The sequence below is a fragment of the Mauremys reevesii genome, linkage group 4 (assembly GCF_016161935.1).
Source record: "Mauremys reevesii isolate NIE-2019 linkage group 4, ASM1616193v1, whole genome shotgun sequence".
NCBI lineage: Eukaryota > Metazoa > Chordata > Testudines > Geoemydidae > Mauremys > Mauremys reevesii.
This window is the reverse complement of record NC_052626.1, coordinates 98,813,367-98,839,922: the sequence shown is the minus strand read 5'-3', so window position 1 is coordinate 98,839,922 and position 26,556 is coordinate 98,813,367. Positions and strand designations below refer to the sequence as shown.

The window sequence follows — 26,556 nt, the reverse complement described above, 5'->3', positions numbered from 1 at the left end:
TCAGTTGTTCACTTGTTGGCCCACTGACCCTATCAGTGGCTGAGATTATCCCAAAGCAAGTCAACCATTGGTCAAGGTAGAGAGCTGATGGATTTTCGGGGTAGATTTTTCCAACCTACAGTCATATCCTGCCCAAGTGTAGCTTTTTAAAGTGGGTTTTCTACAATTAGATGTTCCTTTATTGTCGTGAGTAATATTTTTTAGCATTTATATAGTCTAAACCAGCAGTTACCCAACTGTGGTCAATGGAGCACTTGTAGTCAGCCTGTGGCCAGTGGCCTGCAGTCAGCAGGTCATGTATTTCTGGTTCCTCCCCTTGTTTCCAACTAGTTCTGCAGGCATCCTGAGGCTTCAAGAGCTGGAATGGAATTGAAAGAGAAGACAGCATTTCTAGCTTCTTTCTACATAAGAGGAGAAAGAGAGGAAAAAATAGGAACAAGAGCCAGTATCAGAAGTGGTGACCTACAGCAAAATGGAGCTAGACAGCATATGCAAAACGGAGCTAGACAGTACAGCAAGACAGAGCTTAAGAAAGAGGATTAGGCATTTAGGCAGTGTGTTGGGGGAGAAGGAAACCAAGTCCCTGGCAAATATATGCAGAAGAGAAGGGGCAAAAATACATGCAGAGGAAGCCAAAGACCAAGAAGCAGAGAAGCACATGCAGATTAACAGAATAGAGAAACAGAATAGATGGGAGGAGAGATGAAACAAAGAGCAAGAAGAAACAGATTTTTTTTCCCCAAAAGGGTAAAACAATTATGACAATCAAAGAAGTTTAAAAAAAAAATCACCACGTAAATACTTTCCTAATATGACATCTTCATGTAAAACATTTGCTGCAGTTGCCAAATATTGCATGATTGCATATGAGACTGGGAGATGAGGGGGTTGATCAGATTATCTTTCTACTATGAAGTGGTTCGCACTATGAAACAATTTGAGAACACTTTGTCCAACCAGACTTTCATGTTAATGTCATTTCAAGTTGACTTTAAGGTTGGGTGGGAAAGATACCTTGATTGTTGCAATCACAAGACTGGAGGCAATGTGCATTAATTCACATTGTGGGTGGAGAAGGCAAGAGTGCACTAAAACATAGTGAAGTATTTCTCCAGTTTTGCAACAAAAAGGGACAGAAAGTTTTACATTTATTTTCTGATTTATTTATTTAATTATTGATCAATCCTGTGAGGTATTGAGCATCTGCAACTTGAGTGCTCAGGACCTCTTATGATCTGACCCTTAAGTTGTAAATTCTTCAGAGAAGAGACCCAAGTACTGAAAATGATACGTTTTCCCTTGGTATTTGGAAGATTAATCATATAACCCCACAATTTTTTAAAACAGATTAAGGTCATCATTAAACTACAATATAAAATAAGTTAAATGTAAGGGCAATATCAATGGGACCAACAATATATTTAATGGAAATATTTTAGAAAAGCTGTTTCATACAAAAATAGTGTGATAATAAATGATTATACTTGAATCCTTATGGAAAATTATTAGGTTAATTGAAGAAACTGTAATGTCACTTACAGCATTTAGTGTCATCATAAATGGGCATCATGGAATCAGCTGTTAATCAGGATTAGTGTTTTCCATGGGGAAGGGCTGAATGGAAGAAATGAGATAAGAACTACACTGTTTACACCTTGAGCAGCAGTCTGTATTACTGGTTCCATGGCCAGGACAAGTTTCTTATTGAATAGCTTAGCTGGGTGTGGAAGGCAGATCCACAAATATCTGTGGTGTAGAAATACACCTATATTTCAGCTGAGCACAATACTCAGGACTCCATCCTTTTGCCTACGTAAAGATTGCAGGAATGGCTCTTAGTACAATTCCCACAACTATATAGACTAAAATTATTGATTTCAGAAAAGAAATGGCTAAAAATAGTCTTATGAAAGATTTAATAATAATTTGTCATTTATAATAATTTATGATTAGGCTAGGATAAGAAAAGGTACAAAACTATTAAAAATGTATGAAAAAATGCAATATGCACTATTCTATAGAAATCATTATTGTAATTGAATTAACAATACCTTATTTGTATGGAAATGCTTGCTCTACTGACACTATAATTTCCATTTAAAAACTTCAGTAACTTTTCAGCTTGGTTCAACCTCAGTAGTTATTATTTTGTCATGTAACATGGGCTTGCAACACAATACATTTCATTACCATGTAAGGAATCCCCTGCTCAAAAAAGACCCAAAAATGGAATACCAGGACCACTGCAGGCCAGAACAAAGGTTGCATTAACAGAGCTGCAAGAAGAAGCTAACATGCAACCTATGCTGTGAAAAAATTCTGGCTACCATGTGTACCTATGCATGTCAGGAAACCTTGTACTATGACTACATACGTACCATGTGTGCATAGGTATTACAGGGGAATGAAGGGTAGATTTTTTTTTCACCTTAACTTTGACTCCTTCACAAAACACATGGAGAAACCACTATGAAGGCCTTCTGCAATTGAGGATACCAAGATATCAGAGGGGTGGTACTCATGTTTGTGCACATAGCCCTCATCTCATTGTCACGGCAATGGAAATTATACATTTGCCTATTATCCCATACAAATTAATTTTGCTCTTAGCAGGAGTAAATGTCAAGGAAGTTGTCTGTCTGCTCACATGTGTAAGGCATTCACAGTAAAAATACAAGCTGGACAACAGTGACATCAATTTAAATAATTCATCAGGGAAGCAAATTCCGGTCCCTGCTCTCCCAACTCCCAGAAGGGACCCAATTCTGGTCTCCACTCATGCTCGCCCCTTTCACAAGGACCCTGGATCTTCCTTGGCCAGAGATTCTCTCCTCTCTCTTACCCATGCAATGCATGAGACAGTGCTGCCAGGAGTCAAGCTTTCCGTGGACTCACTTGTACTGTGCCATCCAGGAACAGACTTCCTATGCACCAGGTTGCAACACCATTTGGCCTTGCCACTCCTCTGCCTGGGCAGCTGGGCCAAATTTGAGTGGCGTTGTGACCCCGTACACCAAGTCACAAAACCACTCACTGAAATTTGGCCTGTCTACCCTTTCAGGAATGGGGGCAGCCTGCAGCAGAACCAGACTCTGGGCAACCTAACCAGTGCAGCTAGCCTGTAGTAGGCTGCCTGATTGACTACACTGCCGTACTAGTGAAGAGTCAGCAGCAACACTTTGGTGGTTGCTCAAAGTTCTCAGGGCTTGATAGTACCTGCTCCTGCCTTGCCTGACTCCAGGTGACCTGGCTCTGATTCCTGACTTTGGCTCTGATCCTTAGCTCTGGCATCTGGTCTCTGACTCCAGCTCTGGGCTTGGGCTCCTATTCCTGGCTACTGACTCCTGTTCCAAACACTGGGCACACCCTCACTATGTATGGAGGGGTGACGAGGGCAAATTTCAGTGGCATTGCAACCACGCACCCATGGTGATGCCATGGAGTGCTCTAGTAGCAGCCATACTGATTTAGTATGGGACCACTGCTTAAAAGTGGTTGGGCCATGCCTCCCTTGGCTCCACAGCCTATGGAACTTTGAGCAAGTGCAAAACTTTGGACGAGAGAGTGGAGAGACTATTCCCCCTCCCCCCCATAATCCTTCACTGATGCCATTGCTGGACAATAACAATGATAACTGGCATTAATGTGCTCTTGTTTTTGAGCCATTTACATGAGTCCAGAAGCTGGTTCACTTTGATATTTAATAAACTAACAAACTATTAAGTTTAAAAACATAATTAATTGATATAGTCTAGTAAACTAATATATGACTTTATTGTTCAGTGTGGACATTACTATTGAATAGTAATAAATAAAAATATCACAAACTTAAATAATAAAGAATCCAGTAAAATCAGCCAAATAAATTAAACTGTTACTCTAGAAAAGATAATGTCTCAAATACATGGAAAGAAAAACAAACAAAAAGTTATTACATTTGTTCTTGTCTTTGGAAGTATATAAATGTATAATGGAAGAAGTGATTTAATTTTTTTTTGGCATACCAATGTTTTGAGACTTCCTTTTGTTGTACTTATATAGTGTGTGAATAGTGTGTGTATATTTATATATGGTAGATATGCTATATTATATTTTATTACACTTCTTAACCCAAATAGCCAATATTTGAGCTCTTGTGAGGTGTTTCCATTTGGAAGATAAATTGATAGGTATTTATTTTATGCAATCTTGTTTATTCACAAAGAATGTACACAAAGTCATGTTTCCTTCAGTGTAGTAGGAATAAAACAGAAGACAGTTTCTTTGGTCACAGTTCCATGCATATTACCAGTCAGAACTCTACCCAAGAGCTCTTTCTCTTAATTTTTCTCAGGATAATGCTACAAGTGCTTCTTTGATGTCTCTGGGGCTTCCTTGCTGCCTTCTCAGGGCTTGGCTACACTTGCAGATGTGCAGCGCTGGGAGTTACAGCTGTCTTCATACAGCTGTGTAGGGAAAGCGCTGGAGTGTGGCCACACTGACAGCTACCAGCGCTGCAGTGTGGCCACATTTGCAGCAGTGTTGGGAGTGGTGCATTATGAGCAGCTATCCCAGCATTCAGGTGGCTGCAACGGTGCTTTTCAAAAGAGGGGGGTGGGGTGGAGTGTGACAGGGAGCGTGGGGGAGAGAGAGAGAGAGAGAGTGGATTTTTGGAGCCGACACTGTGTCAGCTCCCTGCCTTGCAAATTCTGACCATTTCCCCGACGTTTCATTCACTCTTAAATGCAAACAGCCTGCAGACCAGATAAGCAGCTGCTCCGACAGACTCCCTTTCCCTCCCTCCCACCCCCCGCCATGCTGTTTCTCTCCTCAAGCAAACACTAGCTATAGACATTCATCCCCCTGCCTGCCTCATTCACAGCAAACAGGAGCTGTGTTTGTTTTTTAGGGCTTGGCTACACTTACAAGTTGCAGCGCTGGTGGAGGCTTTCCAGCGCTGCAATTAACACCCCGTCCACACTTGCAGGGCACAACCAGCGCTGCAACTCCCTGGTTGCAGCGCTGGCTGAAAACCCATCCGGGTTGGGGTATAAGGAGTGCAGCGCTGGTGACACCAGCGCTGCTCAGCAGGTGTGGACACTCACCAGCGCTTTACCTGTCCTCCAGGGAATAAGGAGCTATCCCAGAATTCCTGTTCAGCCACTCTGCACATCAGTTTGCACTCTACTGCTCTTGCCTCAGGTGACCTGCCCTTTAAATGCCCCGGGAAATTTAAAAATCTCCTTCCTGTTTGCTGCAGCCAGGTGTGGAGTGCAATCAGTTAATCAGTTACAGGTTACAGGTAACCATGCCTCCACGCGGCAAACGAGCCCCAGCATGGAGCACAGGTGAATTGCAGGACCTCATCAGTGTTTGGGGTGAGGCGTCTGTTCAGGCACAGCTGCGCTCGGCCGTAGGAATTACGATATCTTTGAGCAGATAGCAAGGGACATGCTGGATAGGGGCCATCAACGGGACGCACTACAATGCAGGGTGAAAGTTAAAGAGCTGCGGAGTGCCTATTACAAAGCCCGAGAGGGGAATCGCAGATCCGGATCCGCCCCCACGACCTGCCGTTTTTACTTGGAGATGGACAACATACTTGGGGGTGACCCCACTGCCAATCCCAGGGTAACGATGGACACTTCTGAGCAGGCTGGGGGACAGGAGGAGGAGGAGGCTGCGGGGGGGGGAGAGGAAACCGCGAGTGAAGCTCCTGGGATGGGGGAAGAAACCGCAGATTCCCTGGAGGCATGCAGCCAGGAGCTCTTCTCAAGCCAGGAGGAAAGTACCCAATCGCAGCAGCAGCCAGCAGTTGCAGAAGGACAAGCAAAGGAGCGGTGTACCGGTAAGCGGCTTTTATTTTCTGGGTGGAAATGTTTCTGGAGAGGAAGGGGGGTTATGGATGCATGCATGGCAGCGTCTAGATGTGGAATAGCCCGTTGATGTGGTCTATCACGTCGCGGTAATCTGCTTCAGTTATCTCAGCAAAAGCTTCATCCAGAGCGTGGGCAATATGCCTGCGCAGGTTTATAGGCAGAGCCACTGTGTCCCTTGTCCCAGTGACGGTGACGCGTCCGCGCCACTCTTCGGCCAGGGGGGGGGGGACCATTTCTGAACACAGGCACGCCGCATAGGGTCCCGGGCGGAATCCACATTGCTCTAAAAGAGCCCCCCGCTGTTCCCTAGTGACTGCAGTAGGGAAACATCTTCCAGGATTAAGTCCTGTGAAAATGTTGGGAGACTCTTTAGTGAAGAGATAGGAGATAAGATCACCCCTGCATCTGCATCTTCACTCAACCCCTCTAGCACTCCAGATTACCCAAGCAACCAGCTCCTCTCACTCAAGCCCCACTCCTCACTCACCATTTCGTGGCTTCTGTTGTGTTTTCCTTTTGGGATAAAGAATGCAAGTGAGAACTTGCAAGTGAGAACTCCTCAGTGTAACAATTCATGTCTGGAGATAGTGGATACAATGCTGCCCGTGTTAAATGTTGTCATTTCTGTGTGTACAGTGACCTTGACTGGACTGCCCAGATGTTCAACATCACAGAGGCTTCCAAATTTGAGAAAAATCCCGACAGAGCAAAGAGGACATGCTGAAAACTGTTCTTCAGCACTCTGCTACAGAGAGAAAAGAATTGAAGGAGTGGCGAGAGAAAGAAAGCAGGACCCGCAAGAGAAATGCAGTGGCCAAGAGGAAAAGCACGGAGCGGCTGCTAAGCATCCTGGAGCGCCAAGCGGAGTCTATAGAGTCACTCGTTGCCATGCAAGCAGAGCACTACCGTGCTACTCCCCCACCCGCCCGTCCTTTGTGCCTTGTGCCCCAATGTCAGCTCCAACCACCTTTCCCCAGCATCCAGGCTCTTACCACCACCAGCTGCCTCCAACACCTGTACGTTCCCCAACCAGCCCTGATACCTACCACCACCCTTACCCTCTGCATTCAACCCCATCACCATGCAGTATATGCACCCTGAAGTGCAGGATTCATTAAACAGCAGTCCAGACATGGCATATGCAAACTTGTGACTGTACAGTTCACCAACCCACACCCTTGCCCTCTTGTGTTAATGAAATGTTGTGTGTCTGTCTGTCTGTCAAGGAAGTTTTTTTCTTTTCAATAAAACAATTCTTGGCTTTGAAAACAGTCTTTATTATAGCAGATAGTGAAAGACACCTTAGCCCAGTAAAGAAAGAGGCACTGCAAATCATATTATTATTATGGATAATAGAATAACAGTGTAAGCAGTGCAATTCACTCCCATGCAAGGCAGCAAACATTACTGTTGGCTTTCAGCCTCAAATTCTTCCCTCAAGGCATCCCTAATCCTTGAAGCCCTGTGCTGGGCCTCTCTATTAGCCCTGCTCTCTGGCTGTGCATATTCAGCCTCCAGGACTTGAACCTCGGTGGTCCATGCCTCACTGAATGTTTCACCCTTCCCTTCACAAATATTATGGAGGGTACAGCAAGCGCTTATAACCGCGGGATGCTGCTTTCCCCCAAGTCTAGCTTCCCATACAAACATCTCCAGCGAGCCTTTAAACGCCCAAAAGCACACTCCACAGTCATTCTGCACCGGCTCAGCCTGTAGTTGAACCGGTCCTTGCTCCTGTCAAGCTTCCCTGTATAGGGTTTCATGAGCCAAGGCAGTAACGGGTATGCGGGGTCTCCAAGGATCACAGTGGGCATTTCGACATCCCCTACTGTGATCTTCCTGTCTGGGAAAAAAGTCCCTGCCTGCATCTTCCTGAACAGGCCACTGTTCAAAGATGCGTGCATCATGCACCTTTCCAGGCCAGCCTGTGTAAAGGTCAATGAAACGCCCGCGGTGATCCACAAGCGCCTGGAGAACCATAGAGAAATACCCCTTACGATTAACGTACTCTGATGCCAGGTGGGGGGGGGCCAGAATAGGAATATGCGTACCATCTATCGCCCCTCCACAGTTAGGGAAACCCATTTGTGCAAAGCCATCCACAATGTCCTGCACGCTCCCCGGAGTCACGGTCTTTCTTAGCAGGATGCGATTAATTGCCTTGCAAACTTGCATCAAAACGATTCCCACGGTCGACTTTCCCACACCAAACTGGTTCCCGACCGACCGGTAGCTGTCTGGATTTGTCATCTTCCAGATTGCAATAGCCACCCGCTTTTCCACCGTCAGGGCAGCTCTCAATCTTGTGTCCTTGCGCCGCAGAGTGGGGGCGAGCTCAGCACACAGTCCCATGAAAGTGGCTTTTCTCATACGAAAGTTCTGCAGCCACTGCTCGTCATCCCAGACTTCCATGACGATGTGATCCCACCACTCAGTGCTTGTTTCCCGAGCCCAAAAGCGGCGTTCAACGGTGCTGAGCATTTCCGTGAATGCCGCAAGCACTGTAGTGTCACACGCGCAGACAAATCCATATTGATATCATCGTCGGACTCCTCACTGTCACTTTGGAGCTGAAGGAATAGCTCGACTGCCAAACGTGTTGTGCTGGTGACACTCATCAGCAGAGTCCTCAGCAGATCGGGCTCCATTTGCCACAGAAATCGCGATTCACAGAGAGTAACAGAAAGACACTCACAATGGCGCCAAACGCTGCCGGAATGAATGCTGGGATGTGAAGCGATGCACCACGGGGCGCTGGCAAACAGGAAGCGGAATGACCCGCACACTTCCTTCCCCTTCCCACAATACTCAGCGCCAAAACGGCGCCAAAACGGGACGAGGTGTTCTGTGGGATAGCTGCCCACAATGCACCTCTCAATACAGCGCTGGAAAGTGCTGCAAGTGTGGCCACACTGCAGCGCTGGTAGCTGTCAGTGTGGCCACACTCCAGCGCTGGCCCTTACACAGCTGCATGAGCAGCGCTGTAACTCCCAGCGCTGCAACTTGTAAGTGTAGCCAAGCCCTTAGATAAGCAGCTCCGGGAGCCCCGAGTTCACAACAAAACAAAGAGAGGCATCATAACAAAACAACGAGTTCTTTAGTTAAAAGCATTATGGGAAAATTCTGCTGGAGGCCAATTTCAGCGCTTTTGGTGGCCACACTGGCGGAGCAGCGCTGCATCACCAGCGCTGCAATAGTTATACCCAAGGCAGAGCAGGAGTACAGCCAGCGCTGCAGCCAGGGAGATGCAGCGCTGTATGTGCCTTGCAAGTGTGGACGGTATGTAAGTTGCAGCGCTGTAAACCCACCACCAGCGCTGCAACTCTCCAGTGTAGCCAAGCCCTCAGTTTGCTTCTGTTGCTTCTCTCACACTCAAACACTACCTATCCCCCCTGCATTTGTCTTCAGCCCCCATTTAAACCCTTCCATCCACATAGCTCAAATTACTAACCATTCTGGCATATGACTTGTGTTTTGGGTGGTGGTTCCTATTGTTTCAGCTATTTATTCCACAAAGGAGCTTAATTGCTCGTTTTTAGCTTCTTCTGAATAGAAGACAACAGTTATGTCTGCCGGCTTCAATGAGATTTCATCCAACCCCCCCCAGCATAACATTATATTTCTGGTTGTAGAATCCTCTACTCTTTTCCCTATTAGCCTTGTAAAACATATATAACAATCTTGAACTGGGAAAAAAGAACACGACTCTCAGCCCACACTAAAATGTTAAATCAGAAAGTTCCATCATGCAGTGATTTTTAAAATAAACATATATATTTGAGGACTAGGCAGCTTCTGGCTTGAACTTGCTGTCCAAGAAAGTTAAATCCATAATGTTTTGAACTCTTGATTTAGGCTTTTTAAATGGAAATGCCAGTTAAAAGTGTGTAACTACAGTGTGTACACGTTTGTCTCCTAAATTTCACAACAGAAAGAAAGAAAGGTGGATTGGGAAGGAGAAAGAGGGTAGGATAAAACATGGCAATAAAATCAAGAAATTGTTCTTTTTTTAAATTATATATATAGACACCCAAACTGTGAATACAAAACTATAAATCATCTTTAAATTTCAGTCACATTAACTAACTACCCAAGGTTTGATTGCATGAGCTGTGGTGTCACCACATCCATTCAGTGTAATTCAAATCTTTAAATGTAATAGATGCATTTTCCCTTTCTTTTCATTAATCTCATTCCTTTACCTCTACTTTCTACCTTTTCCCTTTTATTGTTATGCTATTTCCCGCCCCTCCACCTTTGATTGTCTTTCTTTCTCTTTCCTTACATTCCTTCCTTCCTCCATATTTGCATTGCACTTCTGCACTTCAGTGCTGACTCATCATCACCACTTGCAAAAGCCCTGCCTACTCCAGACATCTGACTGATGACTTCCCTGATGGGAGGAGCAAAGCTTTAAGGACAGAATTAATGTTGTGGAACAGCTTTGCACTGACAGCAGTGTTCATATACTTTTTAATTGATGAGTGAGAATGTGGAAAGTTATGCAGCAACTTAAGAATCTATTTTACCACATTCTTGGTGTTCCACTGACCATACTGAACCATTGGAAGGAACATTCACTGAACAATGACATCTTCTCCTGAGAAGCTAGAATCTATCAGTGTTTCTGCATGAATTATGCATTCAATGTTTGGAAATTCAAAGACCAGAATGGTTTAATAGACTAAACTTTGTTACTAAATTATTTTATTTATAAATTAATGTTGAGGACTCTTTGCAGATGAAAATCATCTAATAAATGCTATATACTTATTAATATTTTTTATAAAACAAAAACCCAATCTTTATTCATTAAATACATTGATTTCAATATGTGCAGGATAAGGATCTAAAGACTTTATTATTCTGAACTGAAAAAAACCTGTCCTCTCTAACTGATTAATGTCATATTAAATTATTAGAATTAAAGGTAAAATGTCAGGTTAAAATTATATAATTAATTATTTTTATAATATTACTGCATCTTAAACTATTACATCTGAAAGACTAAAATCCTATGACGTTTTAAAAATTTTGGCTAAGTTTATTTTTTCACTTTCATGTTCTAATGCACTAGAACAGGGGTAGGCAACCTATGGCACATGTGCCAAAGGTGGCACGCAGGCTGCTTTTCAGTGGCACTCACATTGCCTGGGTCCTAGCCACCGGTCCAGGGGGCTCTGCGTTTTAATTTAATTTTAAATGAAGCTTCTTAAACATTTTAAAAACCTTATTTACTTTACATACAACAATAGTTATATATTATAGACATAGAAAGAGACCTCCTAAAAACTTTAAAATGTATTACTGGCATGCAAAACCTTAAATCAGAGTGAATAAATGAAGACTCGAGACACCACTTCTGAAAGGTTGCCGACCCCGGCACTAGAATAATATTTTTATGTCTTGGTTGTAAAAACTTCAGTAAATTATTTTTTTAAAAAAGTTTCCATCACAACTTTAATAAATCACAGAAACACTTCAGTTGTTATTAGTTTTGTAAAAGCTTGTTTTTACAGAATTTAAATTTTGGGTCAAATTTGTCCTACCAGTAAAACATTGGGTCCACTTCAATACTCCATACTGAGGTAAAAACAAAGCAAAATACAATACAAGGCTCCCACTGACTTTGACTTCATTGTGTGATTTTTTGTTATTTTTTGGCAAAATGAATATGGAATCATGCTCCTAATGGACACAACTGAAACATATTTGGAGGTATTTCATTGTTCTGAGACCACAGAACTTACGTCTTTGCTACAGTACTGTGCTCTAGAGCAGTGGTTCTCAAACTAGGGTTGCCGCTTGTTCAGGGAAAGCCCCTGGTGGGCCAGGCCGGTTTGTTTACCTGCCGCGTCTGCACGTTCGGCCGATTGCACCTCCCACTGGCCACGGTTCGCCGCTCCAGGCCAATGAAGGCTACAGGAAGCAGCACGGGTCTAGTGGGAGCTGCGATCGGTCGAACCTGCGGACGCGGCAGGTAAACAAACCGGCCTGGCCCACCAGGGGCTTTCCCTGAACAAGCGGCGGCCCTAGTTTGAGAACCACTGCTCTAGAGTATGACCTTTCATTACAAAAAAACAAAACACTCCTAGTTCCTATGTTTGTGGTTATAACCTGAAAAATAGGAAACAAGTGTAAAGTGATGCCATGTCCTCTATCAGTGTCAGCAGAGTCCTGAAACAATGGCTCTGACAGATGTGATTTGTTCCAATCATCTCAGCTGGGGCCATGTGAATTCCACAATTCTGTGGCTCTGTAATTTGGCATTTTCTCACGTTGTCACGAATTTTTTGCATTTTTGCCACTGAATTCACTATTTTTCCAGTCCCCTGACATTTTATTTTATCTTTTCTCTGTTCTGCCTGAAGCTGTTTTCCCTTCACACAGAAGTGAACTCAGTTACAACACATGTCCTTGCTCTGTTGCATGTAGCCAGGCAGCTGGGTGTCAGGGAGTCAAAGCTGGAGTTCAACTTGCAGCCAACAACCAAGGGAAGCACTCAATGTAGGCCTGTGAGCTAGGCAGCCTGGAGAACAGTGTAGCAACCGAGGGAGATAAATTGCTAAAGCCACCTTCAATCCCCCCTCATTCCCTGGCACAAATGGGGGACATAGGCTCTGAGCTGTGTTGCCTGGACAGTACCATGCAATCCAAAGTGAAGCCAACCACCTGTAGAACATAGTGGGAAAAAATCATAATTTGATAGAGTTTAAAACCAGAAGGGACCCATTAGTTCATCTAGTCTACTGCCTGTACACCACAGTTTCTGGTTTTGATTTGAAGACATCAAGAGATTGAGAATCCACTACTTTCTTTGTCAGCTTGTTCCAGTGGTTAATCACGCTCTCTGTTAAAAATTTGTTCCTAACTTCTAATTCAAATCTGTCTGGCTTCAGCTTCCAATGGTAGATTCTTGTTGTACCTTTCTCCACTAAATTAAAGAGCCCTTTAGTACCCAATATTTTCTCCCTGTGAAGGCACTTACACACTGTAATCAAGTCCTGTATCTTCTTTTCAATAAGCTAAACAGACTAAGTGCTCTAATTGTCTCACTGCAAAGCATTTTCTCCAGCCCTAGAATGATTTCTGCAGCTCTTTTCGACACCCAGCTCTCCAGTGTTTCAACATTCTTTAAAAAATGTGGACCGCAGAACTGTATGCAATGTTCCAGTAGCAGACTCATCAATGATGTACACATCACCACCTTACTCCTACTCACCACTCCCGTTTATACAACCAAAGATCCCATTAGCCCTTCTTGCACACTATCACACTCAGGTTCAGGTGCTTGTCCACTATGACCCCTACATTGTTTTCAGAGTACCGGTAATTTCTTTCCAGGATACAGTGCCCCATTCTGTACATATGGCTTGTATTTCTTGGTCCTAGATGTATAACTTTGCACTGTGCTTTATTAACACATTTTGTTTGAGTGCCCCCAGGTTATTCAGTAATCCAGATGGCTCTGTATAACTGCCTTGTCCTCATCATTATTTACTACTCTGCGGGTCATCCACAAGTTTTATTTATATTTACTTCCAGATCGTTGATGAAAATGTTGAATAGCATCAGGCCTAGTACGGATCCTTGTGGAACCTCACTAGAAACCCCAGCTCCCCCTTTGATGATAATTTCCCACTGATAACTGTTTGAGATCTTGAGGTCAGACAGTTCTTAATCTATTTAACATGTGCTCTATTGATAGTGTATAGTGCTCTTTTTTTTAACGAGAATGTTGTGCAGTATTAAGTCAAAAGTCTATTACATCTACACAATTACCTTTATCAATTAACTTTATAATAAAATTAAAGAATGAAATCACAGTTTGACAAGACCTACTTTTAATAAATTAATGATGACACTGACTGGCATTAATTGTATTGCTATCCTCCAATTCTTTATCTAATTAATCCTGTACCAGCTTTTGCCTTAGTTTGTGTGGGGTTGATGTCAGGCTAGTCCAGGGGTAGGCAACCTTTCAGAAGTGGTGTGCCGAGTCTTCATTTATTCACTCTAATTTAAGGTTTTGCATGCCGGTAATACATTTTAACATTTTTAGAAGATCTCTTTCTATAAGTATATAATATATAACTAAACTATTGTTATATGTAAAGTAAATAAGGTTTTTAAAATGTTTAAGAAACTTCATTTAAAATTAAATTAAAATGCAGAGTCCCCCGGACCAGTGGCCAGGACCCAGGCAGTGTGAGTGCCACTGAAAATCAGCTCGCGTGCCGCCTTCGTCGCGCGTGCCATAGGTTGCCTACCCCTGGGCTAGTCATCTGGGTCTTCTTGTTAACCTTTCTTGAATATTGGCACAGTATTAACACTCTTCCAATCTTGTGGAATTCCCCTTATTAATCTAATAAACCTTCTGTTTTACTGTCTGGCTGAGAGTCACATCTGACTGCGGAGTTGGGGTGCAGGGACCTCTGGTTGCCCCAGGACCAGCCTGGGCAGACTCGCTGTGGAAAGTGCATCATGTGGAAGGGCATGCTGAATGCTCCGAGGTCAGACCCAGGAAGGTGTAAGCTTCTTGCCCTGGAGACAGTATGCTCCAAGAGAGGAGGCTCCCCGAGAGTCCTGACTGGCTTTGTATGGAGTTGTTCCAAAGCATCACAGCATCCCCTTCCACATCGTGCACTTCCCAGAAGTCCGCACAGGCACTGACTCTCCCTCCTCCGGCCTTTGTCTCTTTTCCAGGCATTAGGAGGCCACCCGATCTCTCTGTTCTCCAACACCTTCAGTTGGCACCTTGCAGGGGAAACTGCTTTGGGAGAAATGAAGTAAAAGCTGCCCAAACCGAGCTTGAGCACTCCTGAATTTTGAGGTGTTCAAATCTGGAAGGCAGGTGCTGGGGGTGGGAGAGGGCTGTGGGCTCCATGGCGGAGCATGGCAGCAACTGTCTGGAGCTGCAGGGAGCCAGACACGCTGGTCTGAGTGGCACAGTAAGCAGTTTGGGGGTTGGAGAAGAGGTAGGGGATTCCGGGGGGCAGTCAAGGGACAAGGAGCGGGGGTGGGATGGGGCAGAGGTTCGGAGGGGCAGTCAGGGGACAGGCAGCAATTGGATAGGCATGGGAGTCCAGGAGGTTTATCAGGGGCCAGGTAGGAGGGTCCGGGGGGGAAGTGGGGGGGGGTGTCAGGAGGGGGGAGTTGGGGACACGGAGAAGGGAGGGTGGGTGAGGGGCTGAGGTCCGACGGGGCAGTTAGGGGCAGGGGTCTCGGGAGGGGGTAATCGGGGGACAAGGACCAGTGGTGCTTAGGGGGTGGGGATCCTGGGGGGCAGTTGGGGCAGGGGACTGGGGAGGGGGCAATCAGCGGCCAGGGGCTGGGAGTCAGAGGGCTCTGGGCTGCCTGCAACCATGGGGAGCCCAGAGCCTTTTAAATCCCAGCCGCGGCAGGGAGTCAGAGGGCTCTGGGCTGCCTGCAACCGCGGGGAGCCCAGAGCCCTCTGACTCCTGGCCGCGGCTGGGAGTTAAAGGGCTCTGGGCTGCCTGCAACCGCGGGGAGCCCAGAGCCCTCTGACTCCTGGCCGCGGCTGGGATTTAAAGGGCTCTGGGCTCCCCGCCGCAGCAGGCAGCCCAGAGCCCTCTGACTTCCGGCCGTGGCTGGGATTTAAAAGGCTCTGGGCTCCCCGCCGCAGCGGGCAGCGCAGAGCCCTCCGATTCCCAGCTGCGGCTGGGATTTAAAAGGCTCTGGGCTCCCAGCGGCTGCCGGCAGCCCAGAGCAGGGGAGAAACCTAGCTCCAAATATTGCTGGAGCAGAGCCCTGACTGTGAATATTCCTGGGGCTAAAGCCCCAGGAGCCCATATAAGTTGGCGCCCATGCCCGTTGGAGGCCAATGGGCCAGCAGTGGGGATGACCCAGTGCTGAGGCTGAAGGGGGGCTCACGCACCACCCCAGTGCTTTACAGCATTATTCTATCTGTATGATAAAAAAAACGAAAGAAATATACCTGAAGAAACATACCTCCCCTTAAGTGAGTGTGAGGCTTTGAGATATAAGGTAAATCTTTCCCTACTCTCCAAATAAAGACTTAGGATATTTGGAGACAGCAGTTCTGACTGAAGGACTTTATATGGGTCCAGATAGTTACATGTCCCCCATTTCTATAATATAGTAGCCCCTCAAGATATTAATTTATCCTCTCAACAGTCCTGTGAAAGAGAAAAAAATATTATCCATGTTTTACAGCAGAGGAACTAAGATACAGAGAGGTTAAATAACCTAAGGTCAATTGATGGGGCTGCGGGGTTCTTGGGTGAGGAACGCTCCCCCCACGAGGACGGGGTTGGAGGGCACCCCTGGGTGTGGGGGCTCCCCTCATGTGTGGGGCTGCGGGGAGGTGCTCAGTTTGCAGGCGTACAGCTTGGCCCGGCCCTGTGAGGAGCAGGCCGCTGCCCCGGACTACAGCTCCCGTGGTGCCCCGCGGCGGAGCGGAAGGGTCCCGCTGGCCGCGGCGCGGGGGTAGCTGCTCTATCCGGGGCCTTGGCGCTTCTCTTCCTTTCGCGCCGGCTGCCGCTGTGGAGCGGCGGGTCCATGTGCGCATCGAGTGGCGCTGCCCTGCCCTCCGCCTCCCCGCGCGCCGCCCGCCCCGGCCAGGCCATGGACCCCAACACCATCATCGAGGCCCTGCGGGGCACCATGGACCCGGCCCTGCGGGAAGCCGCCGAGAGGCAGCTCAATGAGGTGAGGGCGCAGCGGGGCCTGGGCTGGAGCAGGAGCCCGGCCGCCGGCGGGACAGGCGCGGGGCCTGGCCCGGAGGAGGAGGCGGAGCTCAGCTCCCGGGGCCGCAGCGGGGAGGCCTGAGGGGCCGCTGGCGGGGGCAGCGGGGCAGGACTCGGCCGGCGAGTGCTGGCGGGATCCCCGGGGGTGGGAAGAGCCCGGCCAGAGTGGGGGTCGAGGAGGCCGGGGCTGGGGAGTCTCCGTCCGTCAGCCGGAGTAGGAGGGGAGTAGCCCGGGGGAAGCGGCGGCGGCGGCGGGGGGCCCGCTGGGGAAGCCATGTGGAGGGGGAGGCGGCGGCATGGAGAGGTCTGTGCTGGAGGGGCCGGGGAAAGGCCCTGGCAGTGCAATGCCTCGCTTGATGTCGTGCTGCCTTCCTGCTCCGTCAGCATTGTCCTCAGCTACTTGCCAGCCAGCCCCCGACGTGGGTCTCTGCCGCCGCTTGGGCTGAGCGCCCGGGTCAGCCCGCTGCTTGTCCCATTAGGAGCAATGACTCGGGCAAGTCCGGGTTCCATGAGCTTCTGTAAAATGTTGGTCGTGAGTCTGGGGAAAGGAAACCACGCTGAATTATTTCCTAATTAAAATAGTCTTTGATATCACTTTCGGGTGTAGTTAATCCGCATAATGTTGAATTGAAGTTTTGGGAGAGGGGGAGGAAGGGGTGTAACAAACTGCCACAAAATGTTGTGTTCAACTGGTGGCAGAAAGCACCCCATTCTGCAGGCCAAGAAATGCACAGTTCCTCTAATATCAGCAGTAAATTCTCCCCATTGTCTTTTCTGAACACCAGTAAACAATTTGTTTGACAGTGTAGGTTGGTGATCTTTATGGCTCCGAGGGTCTGCATTTGGGACTTGGTTTGTGGCCATCTGTATGAATGTCTAAAGACATCTCCCTCTAAATTTGAGAACTAGTAAGGAAAATTAAAAGGTGGAACTCCATTGCTTTGTGACTTAAATGCCACAGCTAGCATTTATTTTAAAAAGAATGTTTCAGATACAATTCTAGTAGCTTGAAACTTTTAAATAATATTTAATCAGTTGTTTTTGACCCTCATGCAGCTTTGTTTTGCATGCAGTTGGAATATATAAAACTTATTTACATAAGTGCCAACAGTGTAAATTTATGTGCTCAATAGAATCATAGAAGATTAGGGTTGGAAGGGGCCTCAGAAGGTCATCTAGTCCAACCGCCCCCTGTTCAAAGCAGGACCAGTCCCCAGACAGATTTTCACCCCAGTTCCCTAAATGGCCCACTCAAAGATTGAACTCTCAACCCTGGGTTTAGCAGGCCAGTGCTCAAACCACTGAGCTATCCCTTCCCTCTTAACACAGTTCAAGAACTTGTGATAATACAGCAGGACACAGATTACTTTCTCCACAGGTGTGTGGTAGTTGAAGTCTCCCATCACCACCAAGACCTGTGCTTTGGATGATTTTTGTTTATTTAAAAAAAGCCTCATCCACCTCTTCTTCCTGGTTCGGTGGTCTGTAGTAAACCCCTACCATCACACTTTCTTTTACCCCTTTTATCCTTACCCAGAATCTTTCAACAGGTCTGCTCCCCACATCTGTCTCAACCTCAGCACAAGTGTATACAGGAGCGGCACCAGGTTTTCTGGCGCCCTAGGCAGAATTCGGGGGGCAGCATTTTTCTGAAGACAAGGTTCCTGCTCTAGAAGCTTGCATTTTCTACATGTGTATGTCTGATGGAGGATGGGATGCAATGAAAATAGCATGCATTATTTCCATGGCTTGTTTTTTAAAAAAAGTTTAGGTGACTTGTTTCAGTCCACCTAACTTGCTAACATACTTCCGTGCCAGAGGGATGGAGACTAGGACTTGTAGACCTTTTGGAAGAATTGCATTTTAAGGGTTGATGTGAAGATAGTGGTGTCACAGGGTAGACTTGGTGAGGGACTGGGCTGCCTTCTGTTCTATATACTTGTAGAAAATGTATTTGATGTGTATTAATCCTCAGTTCAAATTTACTCTTTAATTTATTTTTGAGTAAAAGTAATACAGAAAAACACACAAATTGGATAAAATTAATATAATATTATACACAAGTAAATCATATATGGTAATTCAGTTCAGATCTACTTGTACTGATATTTGCCGCAGGGTCCAAATTGTTGAACATTCAGGAAACTTTTAGATCCTCTGGTAGTGGGGGGCTCCAGGTAACAGACTAATACTATTGATTGAGAAATCATGCTGACCATCAACTAGCTGACTTTGTTCACTTTGAAGCATGATGGCCTACCATACCGTATACAAGCGTCTCTGTAAAATCCAAATATCCCAGTTATTTTGAAATCCTCGATCATTACTGCACCAACATATAAATACAGGCTCATTGACAACTGAGAGAATTTTCCTGGTTAAATGTCATTATGTTAAGTCCTGATCCTACAAGCACTTATGCATGTGCGTAAGTTTACTTATATGAATGGTCTCTTTCTTATCTGAATAGTCAATTATGCATCTGTTTGTAGGTTTAGGGCCTTAATTTGTAACCTTTACTCAAGTTGATGTTTTCTGCTCTGTAATGGGCCTCCCTTTCTGCTGCAAAGATTAAACTGCTTCTAGCACTTGAATGATACAGTGCAAGTGGCCAGCCGCTCACATGCTTTTTAGTTTAATAATTCTTCTTGGCTGTCGTATTTCTCTTACTCTGCTTTGGCTGAAATGGTTCTGATGGACTGATATGAGACTTTTTCTTTCTCTAGAAAACTTGAGAATTGCTCTTCCTCTTTCCTTTTAAGAGGCTACTTCTGATTTTACCTTCTGACAAGGGGAAGCAGTTTTCAGCAAGAGAATAAAGAATGAATTGACAGTCATAATTATTGTGAGAGCCAAATGTTTTTACCAGTGCTTATCCTGTTCTTGATATGCAATATATAAGAAGGTATAGGTATATGTATATAATTGCATAACCTGCAAATACATTATTTGAATATGATATAACAAACATTTTATGAGACTTCTTTCTGAAGGAGGGAATGTCATCAGAGTAGGGGACTGAGATGCAAATTTCTGGATTCTTCCACACTTTGCTACTGAATGTTTGACCTTGGACAAGTCATTTAATTTCCTCTTGACTTTAATATGACTTACTTCATTTATTTTTATTTTTATTTTATTTTTTTTGAGTCGGATTGGCTGATTGCAGATCTCAAAGCACTTTACTGAGTTTGAAAGATGTTCTGTAAATGCAGAGAACTCTGAGGGTTCTAATCTGTTTCTCTTTCTTAGTCAATATTTGTGACACTTCTAGGGAAGATAAACTATTGACTATGATGCCACCAGTAACCTGTTCTCCTGTCCTCCCCGCCCAGCTCTTCATCTCATTGAGTGCTAACTGTTATCTCAGTATCTTAGCAAAATAGAAACCTAGATCATAACCAGCTGTCTGAGGTTCAGTATGGGCAAAACAGAGGTAGTGCTTGTTGATAGAGGAGAGGGGAAACACTTAGAAGAACTGGTAGAGTCTTTTATCACTTCTTCATTAGAGGGCATCTGTCCCAAGTTATCAAGATGGTGTGCAACCTGGTTGGGTCCCAATAGATTTATCTTAGCAACCTCCCATCCAGCCAAGAAGCAGAGTAACTACATTCTGCAGGGACACTTAGGTTCTACTTGGAACCTTACCCTTCAAGTAAGCATATCAGAAAGGAGGAGGATGTGCTATATTCCCAACTGGGGCAATTTTGTACATTGAATATGGTATATAAAAAGAGCTCAGATACTACAGTGATCTGAAATGCATATGAAAATAAGGTGTTGTAAGAAAGCAACTATGGGAAGACAGTCGGTTGTATGCCCCTACCTTCTAAACTCACAACAGTCACTATTTTGGTAGCTGGTGTTCTCTGGCATGTTCTTCATTGTGATTCTGAAGAATGGTGATGGTTTACTACTTGACTCTGTCTGACATAACATTACAAGCTAATCTTATTGGGTAAGACACAAGAATAACTCAAATACAGGTGTTATCATTAAAATTACCCGTTCAAATAATAGTCATACAACTTTTTTGTATGAGAACTTTCAAAAAATTACTGATTGCAATGCTACATAGCGTTACGTAACCCCAGTAACCTTTTGTTTTCCTTTTAAAAAAAAAAATCTGAGTTTGTTGGGGAAAGTTATTAATCTTTGTGCTCTAGTGAAGCCACTCCTTTCAAAAGTCAGGCATAATCTGACATCTCCTTGGTCTGAAATATAATATGTAGAGTACTGTACAATATTGAGGACTGGTCACCAAAGCATACCCTCAGCCTGACAAAATAAATCATTGTAAGTCAGTTGAGTAGCATTAATCTCCTGTTTTACGCACCCGTAAATGCCTAGATGCTGAAATAATTGTTTAAATAAAATTCTTGAACCTAGACTGACTAGTGAAAGCTTTGGAGTAAAATGCATAATTTTCACAGACAATCCTTCCTTTGATCCAAAGATCTCCAAATGCTGAACCCAAACGTTAATTAAGCTTTTTGGCATTCTAAAGTAGGGTAAGTAGTAGTAGTCCCTATTTTTCAGAGGGAGGGATAGCTCAGTGGTTTGAGCATTGGCCTGCTAAACCCAGGGTTGTGAGCTCAATCCTTGAGGAGACCACTTAGGGATCTGGGGCAAAAATTGGTCCTGCTAGTGAAGGCAGGGGCTGGACTAGATGACCTTTCAAGGTCCCTTCCAGTTCTAGGAGATTGGTATATCTCCAATTATTACCTTTAGATGGGTAAACTAAAATGGTTTTAAGTAATTTGTCCACCATTGTCATGCAGCTAATCAGTGGTACAGCCAAGAATAGAGCAAAGGAGTCCTGGCTATGTGCCATTTTCAAACCACTAAGTCATGCTTTCTCAAGTGGCTTACTATTATAAGGTGCACTTGCTTCTTAGTAACCATCACATTTCCCCACTACTCAAAAACCATCTTTCTAAAAGGACTTTATCATCTTTGCCTTCCTTCCCTGGTATACATTTCGGTGTACAATTTTTAAGAGGAAAAAAAATCCTAATATTTATACTCTTGTCTAAGATTTTTCTGTACTTAAAACTTATATTGACACAGCTGTGTCAGTCAGGGGTGTGAAAAAAACACTTCCCTGATCATCATCAGCTATGCTGACAAAACTTCCAGTGCAGATGAAGCTATGCTGATAGAAGAGTGCTTCATAGATGTGGTGTTCCTACACCGACTGAGAAAATATGTATGCTACATCTGCACTAAGGGGCTGTGCTGGTATTGGCTTAGTAGTGTAGATTTAGCCTAAGAGGAGGAATGGGAGAGATTAGCTTGTGAAAAAGAAAGTTTGAAAATACTGTTGCAGGCAGAGTCAACACCTGAAATCCCCTTACGGACAGGAGGGGGCCAGAAGGCTGTCTTCACTCGGGGATGGGGTCGGGGCATAGTTGTGGTCTTAACCTCAGTTTGCAATTTCAAGTTAACTAATACTAGATAAAATCCTTGTGAAGACAAGGCATTTTGTAGTTTCCATGTGAGTTATCAGGTGGAGTAAAAGACAGTGGAGTTGGCTAACTCGAGTTAAGGCTTTGTCTACACTAGCACTCTTGTAAGGGGTGTGGTAAACAACACCCCCTCCGACTGACATAAGTTTCACTGGCAAAAGTGCTGGTGTGGACAGAGCCTCCCCATCTGACATAGCTAACGCTAGTCATTGGGAGTGGCTTAATTATCCCAGCAGGAGAGCAGCTACATGGGAGAACTTACAGCAGCACAGTTGTAGTGGTACAGCTGTGTTGCTGTAAGGTTTGTGGTGTAGACATAGCTTTAGACTGTACTTTTTTTCTTACAAAACAGGCTTCTGTACCTGCAGACTATTCTGATGAGTTAGGGCTGCAGTGGCTTGCTTGGCAAGATCTGATGTGAATGTATGCTCTCTTTACAATATACAGTGTTACTGTAGCTGTGTCCGTCCTAGGATATTAGAGAAACAAGGTGGGTGAGGTAATATCTTTTATTGGGCCATCTTCTCTCACCAACAGAAGTTGGTCCAGTAAAAGATATTACCTCACCTACCTCATGCTTGAATAGGTGTCCCGACACTGCTGCTTAGTAACGTTGCATATCTTACACTTTTTGTATGTAGCAAACAGTAACTTCACAAGAGAGACTAGATGGATACAATCAACTTGTGAAAAGATGAAATCAGAATGGCTTCAGCATCTTTTTAATGGCCAACTGAATTCTTCACCCTAATGTAATAATGTCTTGCTGTTTAAGGCTACCATTTCTGGATTGGTGAAGATAATTTTTTTATTTTATTTTTGTTAATTTTTTAAAAACATCAGTGTTCAGTGATGTGTTTATCTTGCTTGGAAAAGGTAAATAAAGAATTCAGTGTTAGAATACTTTGTAAAGCTATGCTGAACTTTAAAAAAAACCCTGCATCTCATTGTAAAATAGTTTACTTGCTCAACTAGTGGTAGAGACCATATAGATATGAAATAAACAGACATTTTTAGTGGTTTATATTTATTTGATTTTGACCTATTATGCAAATTATTCATCTGATGTTTATTAAAATGTGTGCTACCCTGGAAGAATATTTGTTTTTTTGTTTACATAACTTGTGGTTCCATTTTAGCCAGGTATAATAAGTATTTTATTTTTAAAAACAGTCCTTTGGTTTGCTGCTTTGACTGTAACAATTTTGAAAAAATACCGTATGCAGTATGGCTTTTATGATAGCCTAACATTTTCATGCTCCAAGGGAGAACAAGAAAGTTTGTTACCTGTCTAGAAAAAATGAGATAAAGTTGTTGGGGGTTATCATTTAATATTCAGTTTTTCATAAAATATATTTTGGTATGAACTATATCCATTAAAGTTACATTTATCTTGTGGGAAAAGAAGCCTTTTCTCTGTACTTCTTACCTATTTGAAGTGATTTGCTTTCTATTATGTTAATTTCAGATTGAATTTTATAGGCGAGATTATATAGCACGTTACAGTTTTGTGTTTGTAATATAATTGAACATGTATGACTGTATCAAGTAGGCAAGCACAGATCTAGTGAATCAACTTTCTGAAATGTTCATGAAGATGTGTAGGCTCTGGAAAACTGATGCTAACAAACAGTGGGGTAACATCTGTGATCTGATAGAAAACATTCCTCAGCTAGTAAGGCTGAATGGCAAAGATTGCTCAGGGGAAAAGTCCCTGAATTCTTTGGCTCTTAGACAACAAAGTCATACCAGTGACACAGCATGTTGGAGTGGGGAAAGAGCAGTAGGTCAGCCTGGCTATTAAGTGCTGTATTACTTGGTAGAAAAGGACGGGCTTTTATTACCAGAAATTCTGCTGCAATTAAACATAATTGTAATTCTAACTTTATTAAATTTTGTACATATTAAAATAATGTACGTAAACAAGGAAGATTAGAGCATGATAATACTAATTTGTCTACATTTTGCTGATGCCAATGACTTAGACTTAAGAATTTCTCCTGTTCTCTATAAAATTTGAGCATTAAGTAGAAACACTTTTGGAAGCCTGCAGTCTGTTGTTTTTCATTCCTGTCTTGGGTGATGTTAACTACTTGTGGGATATTTTATACCCATATCTGGTATTTCTGAAGGCTGTGGTAAATGGAGATATATAGAAACAAAATATTCTAAATTCAAACAATTGCCATAAGGGGGAATAAATAAAAGTTCATGCATTCAGGCTATTACTGTTTGAATGTGAAATATTCTGAAAGTCAGATTTAATTTATGCCTGAACTTCCTCTCATTATTTTAAGTTCTCATTCCCAACTTACCTCTTATGTTCTCAGATATTCCAGCTCATCTTGGGCATTCAAAACAAAAGAAGTCAATGGCTGTATAAAACAAGTGCTTAAAACACAGAGCTTTTTTTAGCTCTTGTGTCAGTGAACAGGGACCTGGAATGCTGGGACACAGCCATTTGTTAGAGAATAAAAATACAGTAGGAGCTTAGAGATGGCTGCAACAGCAAGTCTGTCCAAAAACTTTTATGCTGTGATCACAATGACTACCTCCAATATATGGTTCTAATCTTAGTTATAGCATGTAAGGCCACTTGTTGTATGAAAATCAATGAAGTATTTAGGTGCAACAGAATGATCCATTAGAATTAATGAGTTTTTTAGTTTTGTTGGTTTGCCTCAGACAATTAGGATATGTCTGCAGTTCAAGTTGGAGACATGTTCATGCTAGCTGTTATTCAGTTCACATGCTAAAAACAAGAGTGTAGCCTGAGCAGTGGGATGGGCTAGCTATCCCCAAGTACCTGCCTAGAGTCTTAGCTGGGCACATACTTGGGGTCGCTAGCCCCTTGTGCTGCCATGGCTACATTCTATTTTTCGTGCATTCGCTGGATGAGAGCCTGCCTGAGTGTGTCTCCTTGAGCTGGGAATCTCACCCCAATGTAGTCAAACCCTGAGGGTGAAATCCAGCCCCTGTTGACATTGCAAAATTCTCATTGACTTTGGGCTTGTCTACACTTACATTTTATAGCACTCTAACGTGCTGGCTTGGGGGTGAAAAATCACCCCCCTGAGCGCAGCAAGTCTGAGTGCTTTAAAGCACTAGTGTAAACAGGCTCTGAGCGCTGGGAGCATCCCCTCGCAGAGGTGGATTACCAGGAGCGCTGGGAGAGCTCTCTCCCAGTGCTCACGCGCAACCACACTTGCAGTTCAAAGCGCTGCCGTGGGAGCGTTCCCGTGACAGCGTTTTTAAGTTTCCAGTGTAGCCATGCCCTTTGAAGTCAATTTCATCAGGCTCAGCTCTTGTTGAAGACAATGGAAAGACTTCAGTGGGTGCTCAATCAGCATCTTAAATGTTTGAATGCACTTGTTTGAAGGCTGTTTCTTTAATAAAGTAATGGAAAGCAAGGGGGAAACTTACTTGACTTCTGAGGCCTAAATTTTCATTGGATCTACCAAAATGAGTCCGATTAAGGCTTAGCTGCATATGTATTTATGATAATTATGCAATGATGCTCAACATTTTTCACACTAGAACCTACCTTCAATTTAGTAGTATGGGAAAGATTGGGTTGTTGTTAAGCACATCTTGAGAGCTCAAATTTGATATAAAATGTAAATATTGATGTGTATCTGTGTGTGAATGTAGTGCTCATTAATTGCATAGATTAGGAGAACAACTTGCATCTTTCATGCAAAGCCTATCTCGCTACTGTGCTACTAGTGCAGCTACTTCAAGAATGAGCCTCTACTCTGCTAAAGGGAATACATTAAATTAAAATTAAGGCCACTTTAGTTGTGAATAAGTGTCCGCACGGGTTTAATTTAGTTTAACTGAATTAAATTCATGCCTTTAGTTCAGATTAATTTTTGGAATGTTGTCCCCATCCCCTGATAGCCACCTTATCACTTTCAGAGACTGTGATGATTCTCAGGGTACCCAGGACTTTGAGCCACCTTGTTACCCTCTGCCTCCAGGCTAATTCTGAAGAACATTACAAATGATTTCAGATTTCTGTGTTTTTTTGTTTTGGTGTGTCCATAGCAAGTGACCTGGGTAACTCAAGTCACCTTTTACATAGATGGCATCATCTTGTGCATAGGCTAGCTTTTAAATAAAAAAAATATTCTCACTGAACTCCCAGTTAGGAAAATCCTTAATCATATGCCCAACTTTAAGTAGTCCATTGACTTTAAAGTTAGTCGTGTGCTGCATTACCTTGCTGAATTGGTGCCTAATGCATGAGTCCGTGCAATTGAAACACATTACAAGAAAAGTACTTCAATTACATCCATTTCCACAAGTGCAGTGACTAGAAAAATCTTAAACAGGTGTAGAAATTCATGTAATCAGATGATTAAACAAAACACAACCTTTTTGGAATATAAACTAATATGCTTCATTTGATGACAAGCTCCACATCTTTAGGACACTGAGCTATGGAGAGGTAGGGGGCCATAGACTTTAGTCTGTTATTCCCAGTTACTTGTTCCTGCC

At 43.9% G+C, this 26,556-nt stretch overlaps 1 protein-coding gene across 1 annotated transcript in view; it reads left to right on the top strand.

The window, feature by feature from the left end:
• The first annotated feature begins 16,316 nt into the window (after positions 1–16,316).
• Positions 16,317–26,556, top strand: part of IPO7 (importin 7) — a 53,624-nt gene continuing 43,384 nt past the window's right edge. Inside the window, exon 1 of the mRNA XM_039537842.1 lies at positions 16,317–16,550. Coding sequence (XP_039393776.1) covers positions 16,401–16,550 — 150 coding nt within the window. The 5' untranslated portion in view covers positions 16,317–16,400. The remainder of the gene's footprint in view (positions 16,551–26,556) is intronic.